At 38.2% G+C, this 15,317-nt stretch overlaps 1 protein-coding gene across 1 annotated transcript; it reads right to left on the bottom strand.

Moving 5' to 3' along the window:
• Positions 1–459: 459 nt before the first annotated feature.
• On the bottom strand, positions 460–12,047 carry LOC145239456 (P-selectin-like). The gene is made up of 13 exons (XM_080102777.1): positions 11,753–12,047; positions 9,852–10,043; positions 9,129–9,509; positions 8,779–8,979; positions 8,062–8,220; positions 6,579–6,683; positions 6,270–6,458; positions 5,761–5,946; positions 3,936–4,121; positions 3,412–3,588; positions 2,787–2,966; positions 1,236–1,415; positions 460–926 (listed from the first exon to the last, which is right to left on the bottom strand). Exons 1-13 carry the CDS (start codon positions 11,805–11,807, stop codon positions 865–867), a joined length of 2,253 nt encoding a protein of 750 aa, XP_079958903.1. The 5' UTR covers positions 11,808–12,047; the 3' UTR covers positions 460–864.
• Positions 12,048–15,317: the final 3,270 nt, after the last annotated feature.

Raw genomic sequence — 15,317 nt, 5'->3', positions numbered from 1 at the left:
TGAATGGCTGATGACATCACACGCTTTGAAATTTGCCGGTACGCGTCGCTATGAGTGATGCAATACGAGAAAAAAGAAAAAAGGGACAGTGAACTCATAACGTAGGCTACTGTTAGAATGTTCCTTTCTCGTTTACACAACGGTCTTTTGAACATTATTTTTCAAGGTGGTGTTTTAAATTAAACCAGTTGATAAAGCAAACTATGGCAAGTTTTGTTTAAATTTGAAATATGATCGAAGTACCGGTAGATCACATGTTGTAAAATTGTATCGCTGCAACTTAACACTGCCCACTAACGGCTGTTGATTTTTAAATGATATTTTTGTTTTTTGAAACGATACAGATATATCAATGCTATTTACCTAGTTTAGCTAATGGCTCAACAAACGCGTTTCATTAGACTTGTGATTTCTCGTGAAAATAAGTAAAAACTATTAAAAGGGTCTTCATATCACACCTTACTTTTCACGTTTTTATGAACACAGCCTTTTTACAGAAAACACTTTTTTTGTATATATTTACATTTAAAACGTGCAAGAGACTGCAACTTATGTCGCGTTTTGCACCGACAAACGCAAAATAAAAGCAAACCATTAGGTTTCAAAAACAACAACAACAAAAACGGAACATTGCAATGAAAGGAATCATAAAAAGAAGAAAACAAGTGCAAAGAAAATTTTACAGAATGAAACGAGAAGCAAAGTTGTAACTGACTTAAAAAGATAAATGTAACTGCATGGGCGTATTTCGTTTGATACCAGAAGTCCGAGTTTCTTACGCTGAAAATTCGTCACAAACGTTTTGAGAGGAAATAACAATCTGCGCATTTCGAATCGGTAAACACTTTATGATTTGGATTGAAATCAACCTCGACCTTCTATTGGACCTTCAAATATACCGGAATCCACAATGTCCGGGGCACGCTCTGCAAATATATAACATGCGACAAATAACAATCTCTGTTGTTTTCAGTGTATATATTTGTATGTATGTTTTCAGTGTATAAGACCCAACTGTAGATTTGCTTTAAAATTTAGAGAGCAAAATTTACTTTTGGGCGAAAATAATAAAAAGTACCCAGAAGTATACAAAAGAAAAAGGTGTGAGCACCTCTGGCTTGCGAGTTTAAATATTCGCAGCTAATAGCCTAATATGACTGTGCCTGCATTTTTTAAAAACGACTTTTTTTTAATTTAATTGTTCACACTCATATGTTGGCGTGTAGGCTACAAACCTTTGCACTCTGGGAAGTTTCCTTGCCACGTGCCGGGTGCAACGCAGCGAAGTTCTCTTGGTCCCATAAGCTGGAAGCCAAAGTCGCATCTGAAGGTAACTACCAGCTCAGTGACCGTGTCGCTTACCACTAGATGGCTCTGATGAGCTACTCGGGGAATTTCAGGGCATTTTAGTTCTTCTGCAAAAAAAGTACGCTTTAGATCAGCGTAACCTTACGTGTTAAAAGTGTCAGTGACTTTAAACTTTAAATTGACGTCTATTTGAAACTTGTAAGTTGTCGAACATTTAGGGCTTTTAAAAGCCATCGGTGTTCGCAATAACAGGATGCGCTTAAAACAATACATGTTTAACCGGGTGGAAAAGTTCAGCTACGTTGCAATATTTGATGTTCGCTGACCACAAAGAATTTGCAATTCGATCACAATCTGTAATGCGTACAAGCGGGGGCCTTAGATGTCAAACAAATTAACAGTACTTGAAATAATCTGTTTCATGTGGTTTACAATTTCTCAACAAGTCGACGACTGAGAGTTTGGATTTTAATATTGTGTGTGAGTTTCACGAATCGGAATAAACGCTCCGAATTGAAATGTGGCAGAAACATAAAAAGAAAAAGGAAGACTAATATTTAGGACGGAAATTCAACGTTTGTAAGAAAGATTTTGGCTGACATGCAAGGTTGGCACTTTAATGGACTTTCAGTTATTGCACTGTAGGCACATTTGAAAATTTTTGTATACATCCTGATTTTGATTACAAAACATATGCATGGATAATTAACTGTTCGTGACGAAAATGAGCAAGTAACCAGCGACACTTTTGCAACATATTTTGCTGAAAAAAATCTTAAACCTTCTCCCACGCGGACGAGACGCTCTGTAAATCCACGGAAAACAACAACCGTTTCATGCTACAATCGGACGACATTAAGCCGTTGCCCGTGAACAACACAATAGGCTAATCCTGTCGAAATTACCGGGAAGCCCCACTTACGAGAAAGAGGCATCCGATTATAAGCAGTAAACAATGCGTGCGAAGACAATGGGCGCAAATTTTAGCCAAATCGCGATAGGATTAAAATTACGCTCGAACTTGCGTGTTTAAAACTGGCCAAGGTGGTCAGACCACTGCATTGAAGGTCAGTTTGTCGGTAAGATACCAACGAAGACAAAAATGTTGAAATGATGGACATCAGCATTAATAAATTTTAAGTTGTAATAAATGACTGCAAGCGTTTCAAGAACCGATGGTGCAATTTAGGCTAAATATATCTATATTCTTTTACCTGAAACTGACTGTTTCAGTTTTAACCAAGGATTTTATCGTCCATTGGTTTTACAGAAATATAGTCGAAAAAGAAAGTTAGTGATTGTCAGTTCATTCTTTGCTGTTTGTGGTTTTGATCCATTACTTTAATTGTTGTTTTACCCTTAAGCATTGGACACGATGTTTTTCGACTTAATAGTGAAAAACTGGCACGAAAATTACGACTTTTTTGATATAATTAGCAATAAAAACACACATTGATATTATATCTAAGAACGTTTACCTTTGCACGTGGGAACTGCGCCCGACCATCGCCCCGTCTTGTCGCACGTGATCCAACGGGAACCAATCAGAGCGAAGCCCGCGTCGCAGAGAAACCGAGCGCCCGTGATATCATCGCTCTGCGTCGTAATAACTTGTCCGTTGGTTGGAGCAGTTAGCTCCGGACACTCATCGACGGCGGCTGTAAAAAGCATTAATTTAATGAGAATTAGACTCTTGTGCATAAATTTCACTACTGCTTCCCACTTTCAAACAATTTATCAACAAACTCGTACAAAGTAGGAAAATACCGGTAGCCAATACAAAAACCTGTATGTTTTGAGGGCCGATTTCGCCAATAAACAGAACTAAGACACAAAAAAATTCTTTTTAAGGATTCATAAGTAAAATGACAAGGTGTAATTTGTCAACAGAGATTCACATTTAGGCCTACATGCCATTAATATAGCTACAACTCAACGATACGTACGTACATCACGGTTGCTAATCCCAACAAGTGATGTACAGATATTGTTGGTAATAAAATGCTCAATCTTACTGCACTAACTGTCCATAGTGCTTGCGTTAAATTGTACAGGCAAACACTATTTAGCAAAATATATATTCTCAGCATTTTGTACACTCACCTTGACATGTAGGCAGACCATGTGACCATTGCCCGTCCCGGCACATCATTAACTCTTGACCCATTAGGGCAAATCCATCGTCGCATTGAAATCGTGCAAAAGTACTCGGAAATCGTCCGAAGTGGATTGGAAACGAAATGCGGCCGTTTTTCAAGTTGGCAGGAATCTCGCATACAGCTACAAATATAAAACAACTCAAGTAAACAAAATAACCAAAAACAGCACTTGTAATCGAGCAAGCACCCTGTATTTTAAAGTTTACAGGCTATGGATGAACTGTATTGTAGAAACCTATTTTTAAGTTGACATTTTCGAACTGTTTTTAGCCAAAACCATGGGCAATTACTATCCATAGTTCCGAATCACAACACAGGTTACATATCCGATAACAGTGTATATTTAGCCGATAAAGGTATACCACAGTAGCTGATAACAGTGTATAGTCATCGATGCTTTTTACCAAACTCTCATAAAACGTTTTTAAAGAAAACGGTACAAACACGCTTCTATCCTGTCAATCTTACGTTCGCAGGTTGGCGGATTTGAACTCCATTGGCCAGAGGTCATGCATAGAAATGAACTTTGACCCGTTAATTTATAACCTCTTATGCATGAAACCTGAACAACTGTTGATTGTGGAGCCGGCCTTGATATCGGATTTTCAAACTGTCCGTTAATTGGAGCTTGGATTGGAGGACAGAAAACTCGCTCTAGAAAATAAACAAACAACCTAAACTTTCGTCAAACAATTGCTTTAAAACCTACGGGCCTAAGTGTTTCAAATGAGCAATATCCGTATCTTTAACAAAAAACAAAACAAACTAAAATCGCTGTATTTTGTAAATCGCACAACCAGACATGGGGGTCGAATACACGCGTCCTGTATTCGAATACTTTACGAATACCTGCATGACTGTATTCGAATTCATGAATACTTTGGTAATTTTTGAGTGACAGCAATTCGAATGGTATTCGAATAAAACGAGGCAAGTATTCGTATTCACGAATTGTTTTGTAATATTAAGGTGGCAGCAATTCGAATTGTATTCGAATAAAACGTGTCAAGTATTAGTATTCATGAATAGTTGACCAAAAAACAACAATGTGTAATTCGAATACTATTCGAATAACCCACAGCGTGTATTCGTATTCATGAATACTTCGTACTTTTTGAGAAGTAGCAATTCGAATTGTATTCGAATTAATAGTTCTAGTTATTTGTATTCACGAATTGTTCAGTTGTAGTAAGAAGCAAACAATTGAATAGCATTCGAATGCACCGATTCGGATATTTGCAGTTGCGGAAAATAAAAGAAATAAAAGCGCCCCGAAACTTAAAAGGTATTCGATCAAAATGTAACATGGGTTTATGAATTGCAAATTTATTGGTGAAAATGTAAACCAACGAGCTTTGTTTGCCACCTCAGCTTGACTGATTTAAGTCTCCGTAACATAAATTTAACCAAATTTACATGAGATGTTTGCTTCATGAACACGCTACACCTGTCATGTGCTGAGATCAACCCAATGTTGCAAGCTTTGTAACACAATTCCATTTATGTAACGTCACAGTTAAACTTCTATGTGTCATTGTTTCGTAACATAATCAAAAACTTGTCAAATCAGGTCACATTCACTGTCAATTTGAATTGTATTCGAATCTATTTGGCAACAATATATAGCAAAATATTCTCGAATCTCGACTACTCCTAGTCTGGAGGTAATCGACAATTCGAATTGTATTCGTAAAAATGTAGTTATGTATTCGATTTTGCGAATTGTTACGTAGAAACAGGCTGACAACAATTCGAATTGTATTCGTAAAAATGTAGTCATGTATTCGATTTTGCGAATTGTTACGTAGAAACAGGCTGACAACAATTCGAATTGTATTCGTACAAATGTAGTCATGTATTCGATTTTACGAATTGTTACGTTGCCAAAGGCCGACAACAATTCGAATTGTATTCGTAAAAAATATCGTGTATTCGAATTTGCAAATTCTTAGGTTGGCAAAAACCTAGAACAATTCGAATTGTATTCGAATAAATTTACTTAAGCTTTTGTATTCATATATTGTTGGTTCAAAAGATAACATCAACTATTCGAATTGTATTCATGCACTATCGAACGAAAGCCAAAATCATTCGAATACAGCACGAAGGTGGCAAAACCTGTATTCGAATGCATTCGAATACGAATGACGAATACGAATTGCCCCATGTCTGCGCACAACACACAAGTTTGTTGCTGAAATAACAATTCCTATAATGTTTAATAAAATTTAATAAAATTCCATTTGAATAAGTAACTTCTATCGAAATCATACACCAAGGCATTCTCGCTTACCCACACATCTTGGTTTTCTTCCCATCCATTTTCCATTGACACAAAGTAAGATCGGATCTCCAATAAGTGTGAAACCTCTGCGACAAACAAACAGCAGAGCGGAGAGATGCTCGTTTTGAGGCACCGAGTTGGCCCAGTATGTAAAACCATTAGGAATGCGATTTAACCGCGGACAGGACGGAATTTCTGCGGAAAACGAACTGGTTTTAAAACTACAACACTAAACGTTACCTTTTTTCTTATTATTCGGCCCGGGAGTCAACAAGTAGCAGGTTATTTCTAATAAAAGTTAGATTTGCTTTTAGTAGTAATACAACTAGCGGTGCCATACAAAAGTTGTTGCTACCTAACATTCTGGCAATTGCACTTTTATACCGACGTTTCGACGTACAAAACAGGTCGCCTTCAGGATGCCTCTGCCAAAGCGTTGCCATACAACTGCCACACAACACCATGGTAAAAAACGTTCTAAATATTTTTCAACAAATCAGTGAAATTGCGCCACCTACTGTCACAAACTGGAAACTGGCTCGTCCATTCTCCTTTCGGTCCGCACGTAACCGAAGGACTTCCCCGGAGCCTGTACCCGTCTCTGCACCCAAAGCGAATTCGGGAAAGGGGCAACGGGGGCTCGATGTCACCCATGACAGTGTATTTGCCGTGGTGCGGGTGTGAAGGGGCGTAACATGGGCGGTAACCTGTCATGAAATTCCAAATCTTAAAGGTAAAGTGTTGCACATAAAATCAAATGTATGATAATGCGTATTGAACACACATGAAACAGTAGATTTTGTCCAAGTATAATTCCAGACTCTTACCAGGACAACCTTCCAAAGTCTTATTGTTTTTCGACTTCTTAAGAGGAGTTGAGGAGATTAAAGCTCCAATTGGCACTTCTTCAATAATTTGACAAGGAACCTCAACTGCAAAAATGTCATATTTTATCCTATTGATTTAAAGCTTAAACTGCTTAAAAGCACACTACCAGCTTTCAACAAAAAATATTTTACCTAAATCGTAATAGGTCGTTTTAAGTTGGGACGCCTAAATGCAGACAATTTATACGCTATTCTTAACATTAACAAATCGGTTAGTTTAAATTTTGTCATTTACAAGCAATTAGTAGGATTTTCCCTGCTGTTCGCATCTCATTTTTATTTTCGCTTTTATAATATTGTGTTAGACAAACGCAATGTAAGATAAGTTTCATACTAAGCGTATAGTAATCAAAGGTCAAAACGGTTTTTGCACACAACCGGCTATGTAACTGAATGGCATTTAGACCGAAAAAGCACCATGTTATGGTAAAAACACCAGTCAAACAAACCAACTAACCACCAGCGTTGGAAAACGTAAACGTCTTATCCTTAATACGTGAATTGCGGCCGCAAAATTACGTCATGGTAGTAGTCCTGGTAAATATGTAATCCGCTGCATAAGGACAAGCCTTATAACGCAGGGCAATATGAAACCCGTTGTAATTGGATTATTTGGATTACAGCAGGATTTTGTGCCACACCAACGGCTAGTTTGTCGTGGCCACGCGCGGCAGCAAAGGGTGTGGCAAAGCGTTTACACACAGACATTGGCAATGCGTTGAATTACAGAGATTAAAAATAGGAATGAGCGCATTGCAGTGGGAATTGTAACGCAGGGCAAACCTTTAATTAAAAATAGGCTGTCATTGTAGCGGCACCAAATTAGGCAAAAAAATGACCGCGGCATAGCAGCGACATGAATTACGTTTCTGCTTCTGTATTTAGTTCTGCTGTAATGGTCAGCTATTTTTAAATTTTTAATATGAATATCAGCAGATGTTGCCAATAGACATGTGAAAATTCAGTGAAGTAATTGTGCGGTAAATTTTAATGAAAAATCCATCGCGTATTTCACATAAAGTACAGAATACCATATTTGACAAACTCCCCAGAGTAATCACCGGCCCGTATAGGTTAAAATAGACCTACTATACGTCCTCTTGTTGAAGGTTGTCGGCTGAGGACGCTAAAATATTCACAACTAGTTCTTTTTTTAACACTTTTACCTTAGTTAATCCATTATTAAGCATAACAAAACAAAAGCATGTTTATTGTTTGTTAAAATCAACAGAAAACTAAAAAATTGAACCGTATTCATTAAATAAGGAAATTCGTCCAAAACTTTTTTAAGTTGCAGTAAGAAACTTTAATGAAAATGCGTCCTCTTTTTGTCATTAACATACGGTGGGCCTAGCTTAAAACTTTGAGGAACCCCGGAAGTCTTTTTATTGCAGATACATTTCGAATATGCAGTGGTACTTACGGACACAAAATGAGTTTTGGGTCCCCCAGTTACCATCGTCTTGGCAAAAAATTTCTTCTGGTCCTTCCAGTTTGTATCCAGGATTGCAAATTAGACGCAGGGTGTCGCCCTTTGCCACGAGACGTCCGTAAGGAGGGTTCGGTGCCCACGGGCAGAGCACTTGACAAAAACACAACGATTAGTGGCTGGACCTAATCTCAAGGTGACAAAGCTGAAACAAAGGAGCCTTAAGTTTAGGAAACGGGAGAATCTACTTGGCGGAAATAAGATCTTCCTTTTCACGCAGATTTACAGCTAACACCTGCGTGTGGTGTTTTTTGTCCAAAAAGGCGGAACTGTCACACCGCAAACGCTGTATGATGTGGTTAAAATTTGGTGGCGAGGTCTACTGTAAGCCTCTGCGGGCAATGACATCTTGAATTGGATAATTTCAAGAACAAAACATCAAACAAAACTTATTTCAATGCTGTAATGCATTATTACATGGTCCGACCATATCGTACTTACTAGACAAATTTTGCTGAGTCAGCAAAAATAAGTTTTACAAATACACAACTGCATAAAATAGTTTGTAACTTTGGCCTTCAAGCAAGCGTGGTTTCATGGCAGTTTTTAGTCGTAGTTTAAAATGACAGAATGGACATAGTTTTCTGTATGACTGCGAAAAATACGTCTTTATGTATTTACATAGACCAATATTTAACAGCTGATTCGTACTTGTACATGTTGGTGGGACAGATGACCAGCTGTTGTCCGAACCACAATGGGCCAACTTGCTTTCGGGCGGGTCCAACCGAAATCCCCGGTTGCATGAGAACACCGCCCTCACCACAGACGACTCTCCACGTACTGTATTCGTTCGATACACATTTACGGAACCGTTTCCCGGCGCGGTCGGATGAGGGCAAGATAGTTTTTCTGAGATGGAAATACGAATATATACTTGATAAACTCGCAATGTGCACTTTTGACAAACACTGGCCTTTTAGTACTACATTACATGAAAAGTACTACATGAAAAAGTAAATAATATGATTAAATTAAATTTGCTTCACAACAGAACTTACCAATACAAGTTGGCATGGCCACTGGTTGAAACTTGCCTTCTTGACAATACTTATAAAATATCGCCGAATCCAGCACGTACCCGTCGTCACACTCCAGTGCGTACAGCGGTGCTTGGTCAATCACAGGGCCGGGTTTGGCCACAGCTGATTTCGCCAGACCTGCCAAACCCTTAATAGTTTCCAAAGTTGTTCGGAGTTCTCGGACAAGACTTATTCGGCCACTGACTGTGGCAAGGTCACTAGCGCTTTGCGACATTGCAGTAAGCATTGCGTGTAGTTTATCGGTGTCGTAGTCAAAGCTTTTTCGCATCAACTCAGCGTTTGTTAGTTGGCGCATCTTGCCGTGAGTTGGGTGTTCTATTGCTGGGCATTTCCTCGTGTCTACAAATAAATACCATGGTTTAAACTTTAAACCGACTTAAAAGCTGGTCACCCCCAAAAAAGTTGACATTTTATAACAGCAATATTTGGTCTTTCCAATTTGAGCAAGTTGCAACGGTAAACAACTTTTATCCGAGCCTTTATTGTTAACTTAATCATGCCAATCAAATAGTTTTCATTCTATTTATACTTGGATAAGGGGCTGCATTTACGCGATGAACTTGTAGGTGAACTACACTTTGAAAGGTATTGGCATCCCTATATGGCAACAATACTGATCATAGAATAGATAGCAAAACAAACTTTATCGAAAATTAACAACTGATTGCTTATACAACTTACCAACACAAATCGGTTTTCCATACATAACGATGCCGTCTACGCAGAGAGCAACACATTGTCCTTTAAGAGTGTAACCATCGTTACAGAGAAATCTCAGCATGGCCGTATTTTTAGCGAATACGCCGGATGAGAGGATCTCTAATCGTCCGTTTTCGGGTGGAACAACGTTAGAGCAGGACCACCGTGGTATGGCTGTTGTTAGAAAGTCAAACAAGAATTTTATCGATGTCGACACAAACTGATGAGATGTAGGCGAAGAAATGTGCAAAAATGGCAGCATTTAAATACTACACAGCACCTAGGTCAATCTACTCTATAGGTTAGTGGCTCCCTTTTGTATAGTTGTTGCATACCCCCTAAAAGTATTCAAGTCTATGGACAATTTACCCCATTGAGAAGCTTTGCATTTATGACCCTTTAGATCCAGAACCATCTCACGGGCCCATTGGAGGTCCGCGAACCTCAGGTTGTTAACCGTTGATTTCGGTTAACCAATGTGGACCACTATACGTGAATCAAAATAGGTGGCTATTTTTTGTCAGCTTAAATAACAGGTAGTTTATCTTTTTTTCGCATTTACTTCGAATGAATAGAGTATTTTCCGATTTTTTTGAAAGCTTTAGCACTTGATCACGCTTTATCCACAACAATAAAAAATAACATCGATAGTAATCTGAAAATTAATTTCGTCATCACACCGTGACGAAATAGACCATTAAACTACAAGCTAAGCTTCGTGGCCTTGCTATAGCCGAAAGTTCATTTTAAGGCGCATTTGGTCGTCTATCTTGGAAGGTCAAATCAAGGACATGAACTTTACTTTGTGGCAAATAGCGTTGATTTCCCGTGACCTCTTGACTTGGCATTACTGCAAATCTACCGTAAATAAACACGACTCTGCATCCAGCGAATTTTAAACATTTTTTCGTTGCGTTTTAAATGTTTCACATGCAAAACAGCCAATACTGCCAAAGTTGCAAGTCGGTCCGTGCTTTTCGAGTCAGGTTTCGGGCTTGAGTTTATAACGGACATGATTCGGGCCTGACTTCACACAAGGCGTAATTTTTGCTGATTTTTTATTAACTTTTGGGCTTGATTTGTCTGTTTTTTTTAGAGTCGTGTCGGTTTTCGTTCATGTACTTTCGAGTTCGGGCCCCAATTTCAGACCCACTTTGCAAAAACAGTAACGAAAAGTAATTTAAAGAAAAATTATCGCGATGCAATAATGTTCACAACACAACGTGACTTTAGGTCAATTGAGTGTCTCGAAAATATGACTACTTGTTTGCCTAAGGTAAATAAGTTTTCGGGTTCTTCAGGAAAGCTTAGACAGAGTCGCAATTGCCTCCTATGGCAGCTGTAACCTAATATGTTAGTTTCTCGTTAGATAAAAACAAACTTTCAAGCGGGCCCGAAGTTAAGGTCCAAACCAGGTCCGAACCCAAAAGTACAAGCCCGAAACCCGACCCGAACCCATTTATACAAATAAAGCCCGAATTTAGACCACAAGTTGGTGAAGATGCAGCATAAGGCCAAGTGTGAAGTCGAGGCCGAATCAATTCCGGTTTAATGGAAGTTTAAGGCCGAATCCGGACCGAACCCTCATTCAACGGCCTCAAATTTAAACTCTGGTCAAAACACTTAGGACTGAAACGTAAAACAAAACAAAAAATATTTTAGGCGTCCAGAGTACCCTAAAAAATGCGACTTAAAAAAATAATTTAGGTGTCAACGAATGTCAATGATTTCACAATACAGTTTGCAAGATATACACACGTCATTTTTATATCAAGCTCTTCGCATTATCTACAAAGCTGGATTTTACTTCAAGCTGATTTTCCAATACCGGACTAGCTTACCTGTTAAAGTCATTTGGCGACAAACATGCAAAAAAATCTCACCTGATCCATTGTTGACAAGCAGAAAAACCGATAACAAAGCGACAATCAGTTTCATCGTTTCCTGTATGACGTCATAAAAGGAAGAATTTGAATATCAACAACGACGCCTTTGTCCTATAGTTAAGCTGGTTGCTATGCAGTTTCAAGGGTTCCTAATGGTTTAAGGAAGCAATCCCGGCTTAGCCTGAAGGGTAAAACACTGAATGTGAAAAAAGTCATAAACTTGAAGTAGATTTAAACTTCCACTTATAATGGCGCCAGCGGAAAAGGTCAATGAGTTATGGGCAAAGAATGAACTGAAGACAATTTGAAGATTCACTTTGGTAAAGCACATTAGATCAAGACTTAACGCCGTGTTGCTGAATTCTGGCTTTTTTGTTATTAAAAGTGTTGGCCAAGTATAGAAAGATTTAATGGCATTAAAAAAAACACATAAATAATAATTATTGCCTGAAGAGATATAATAAGGCTATAGTAAGCCGTTAACGACATAACATATCAAATTGTACAAAAATATGTTCAAGCAAAAGTAGAGTAAAAAGCCGAAACTACGTTTTTGCCTAATACTGTGATTGCCAAATCAGGTCTATAAAAAATGCTACCTTGAAAAACTGAAAGCTAAAATCAAAACAACAACTCAAGTCCCAAGTGGAGAGTTTGAAAGCTGACACGTTTTATAGCAAAACATATTGTAATAATACTGGCGTGCAAGAGGAAAACACCAAATCTGTGCAAAGTACCCGTTCCGGCAACAGAACATCTTCGTTTAGCTGTCGGCGTTTATAATCTTAAAGAGGTTGCCTTAATTTCGACGTGCTCCGGCGCTAATCATAGAACACCATTGATGATTGCCTGGTACGCTTTATATTCATATCCGCGTCGACAAAACGATTTGCGCACTTTCATTGTCGAGCACTTACCAGAAAACATGCATTTAGAAGCAAAACATCTTGCTTATTAAGAGATTCCACGGCAATTTGCGAATTGCGGACGGTTTTATAATATCCACCTATTGTCTCACTGACGTAAAGACCCTATTCCTTATTTGTCTCAAATTTAACGAGTTTTTCTTGTCAGAATGCGGAACGTTTTTGACTGTTTTTCGTTATGCCTCGGGTCCTTGCATGTCTGTTGGTCCGCTTAAATCTAGAATCGTCCCACGACATTAAATGTGGAAATTCCTTAAAAGTTCATAAGCGTGGGAATCGTTTGACCGAAAAATAACATTAATTAAAATTTAATAGTTACAATAAAACCATACTTTGGTGCACAAATACAGAGCACGATCAGACATTTCAGACAAGTCCCAACAATTTAAGCAAAAACAATTGTTTGGATACGTCACAACATTTTAAAAATAAAACTGAATAATCTGTTCGAAATAATCATGAAAAATTGAATTTGCGCTGTTAACAGCCAACATTAGGATAAACAATGGGAAACAAAACCCAGTGTGGTATCAAACTTTTTTCGCTTATTTACCACTATAGAAATTTTAAAGCTTAACTTTGCCACCAATCGCGAATAAACCTAAAGTGTAGTGACACTAATTCCGCTAATAAAAATTTGTGATCACCTACATTGACCTGAAAAGAATGTCAAGTTTACTTTTGAGGTATACCAATCCTATTTAAAATCGCTGTGTTTATTATCCTCATTTATGTTTCTCAATAATCCGACATATTTTATGCCTTTGATCCTACATACCCTTTTACACCATTTACAACACCATCAATTTTAATTTTAAATCTTGTCGCACTGTCTTGACCTTCGAAGTCGAAATGTCCAACGCTAAGCGGACGCGCCTTTCGAAATTACACTCTTCCTGTGTTCATTATACCCTTACACGCAAAAACACAGCGAAGAAACAGGTGCAAATAACCGGCTTGTGCACAGAAAAAACACTGGAACTAATGGGTCTATCACGAAAATTGTATCTGGGTTTTATTGATGGTCTATTTTTTCTGTTCTGCTCGCTTTTCTTCCCATAAACTGCATGGAATGTTAATGCGGTGAAGTACAAAAATATATCCAAATACGGACCAAAAATGGTAGCCTACATGCTTCAGTGAAAAGAATAAAAACCGGATGGCTATTTCAAAATGTACGGTTTTGATTTTACCAAACTTGGAAACAAACATTTTTTTGCAAATGTACATGGTCTATTTGGAAAATGAATAACTAGTTTTGGGCACATATGTATGATATATGGATTGTACAAGGTGACTCATAGCGCCTCTAACTGACCCTCAAATTTTCCTTTACAAAATTAGAAACCTCCTTCACTGCATAGGGTTGCATTCTGAACTCCTCAAATGCCATGTGATACTGGAAAGTGCGTTCAACGTGGTGCATCCACATTACGTGACTTCACAACGTGCAAACGTACGTTGTTTACCAATGCGCTTTTTAAATGTTACAACACTTACGTACCACTTTTCGAAAGAAAAGGGCACCAAATTTATTTGTTACTCTTAATAGGACTAGTTCGATATTCCAACTATTATCCAGTACCCAGTAAAAAATTTTACCGAATTTGTTTTTTTCTGTAGTACTTTTTGTCACAACAAGGCTAACAAAAATAGGTTGCACAATATTGAATTTGCTTTTGTTTGCAACTAACTTTTATATCGTCTTGCCCATAACTGGTTTATACACCACATACCAAACGAAAATGACGTTACCAACGCAAAAAAAACCCAACTAACTTATTCAGTTATCACATACTACAAAACAAAACTGATTTGTATTGTATGTCAGATATGCTACTTTTAAGCATTCTGTTCCAAAAACGGCGGGTTAGGCTATTGAGTTTTGTCTTAAACCAACTTTAAGTTCTCGAGACAGACGCTAGTAACAAAAATTTACATGAACGCTTGATATTAAATTGCTCCAATGCAAAACAAAACCAATCATTCGCTTGTAGAAAGACTCCAACGGGCTTGTATCTCTGCACAAAACAGTTTCCCTAGCCTAAAACTACTGAACAGCAAGTCATTAACAGTTTATCAAACCCTGGTACATGACACCTTTTACTGATGGCAATCTGTCAACCTCAAAAACTGCACGTTGCAAATGTAACAAGGCGTTGCACAGGATAACATTACCATGACAATAGCCCAGTGCTCTTGAGGCCGAGAGTCGAGGAGGAACGTACCGCCTTGGGCAAGGGCAAATTGTACTGCTCAACAATTTGCCAATCCCGAGACCACAACACGTTGTTTTTAAACCGAAAGATCACCACGGTTTTGTCCGGTCATCACTGCCATTCCTGGACAGTTACACGTTGACTCGTACGGTCGTGCCCTGGGATCTGTTTTTGAACTGTCAAATGCGCGTGAGGTAAAAAAGAACTCATCCAGACTTAATTTGCTGTGTATTATTGTATGAAAACAATTTAAAGAACACCATGTTTTCATTAGGCATTGCCTTTTAGAGCCAAGGCATTATTGTAGGGGCATACCATACGTACAACAAAAAGTAGTTTCAACAACTTCAATTTTCTCATTTGCACCAAGCTGGCACAAAACATTTAGATGTTACTTAAAAGCGCCGATAAAAATAA

This window comes from Phallusia mammillata, chromosome 7 (genome assembly GCF_965637545.1).
Source record: "Phallusia mammillata chromosome 7, kaPhaMamm4.hap1.1, whole genome shotgun sequence".
Taxonomy (NCBI): domain Eukaryota; kingdom Metazoa; phylum Chordata; class Ascidiacea; order Phlebobranchia; family Ascidiidae; genus Phallusia; species Phallusia mammillata.
This window is presented reverse-complemented; position numbering and strand designations above follow the sequence as displayed.

Coding starts and splice junctions, on each gene's coding strand:
- LOC145239456 (XM_080102777.1), bottom strand. CDS start 11,807: ATGAAACTGATTGTCGCTTTGTTATCGGTTTTTCTGCTTGTCAACAAT. Junction 9,510..9,851: donor TGGAAAACCGATTTGTGTTG/GTAAGTTGTATA, acceptor ATTTATTTGTAG/ACACGAGGAAATGCCCAGCA. Junction 1,416..2,786: donor CGCAGTTCCCACGTGCAAAG/GTAAACGTTCTT, acceptor CTTTTTTTGCAG/AAGAACTAAAATGCCCTGAA.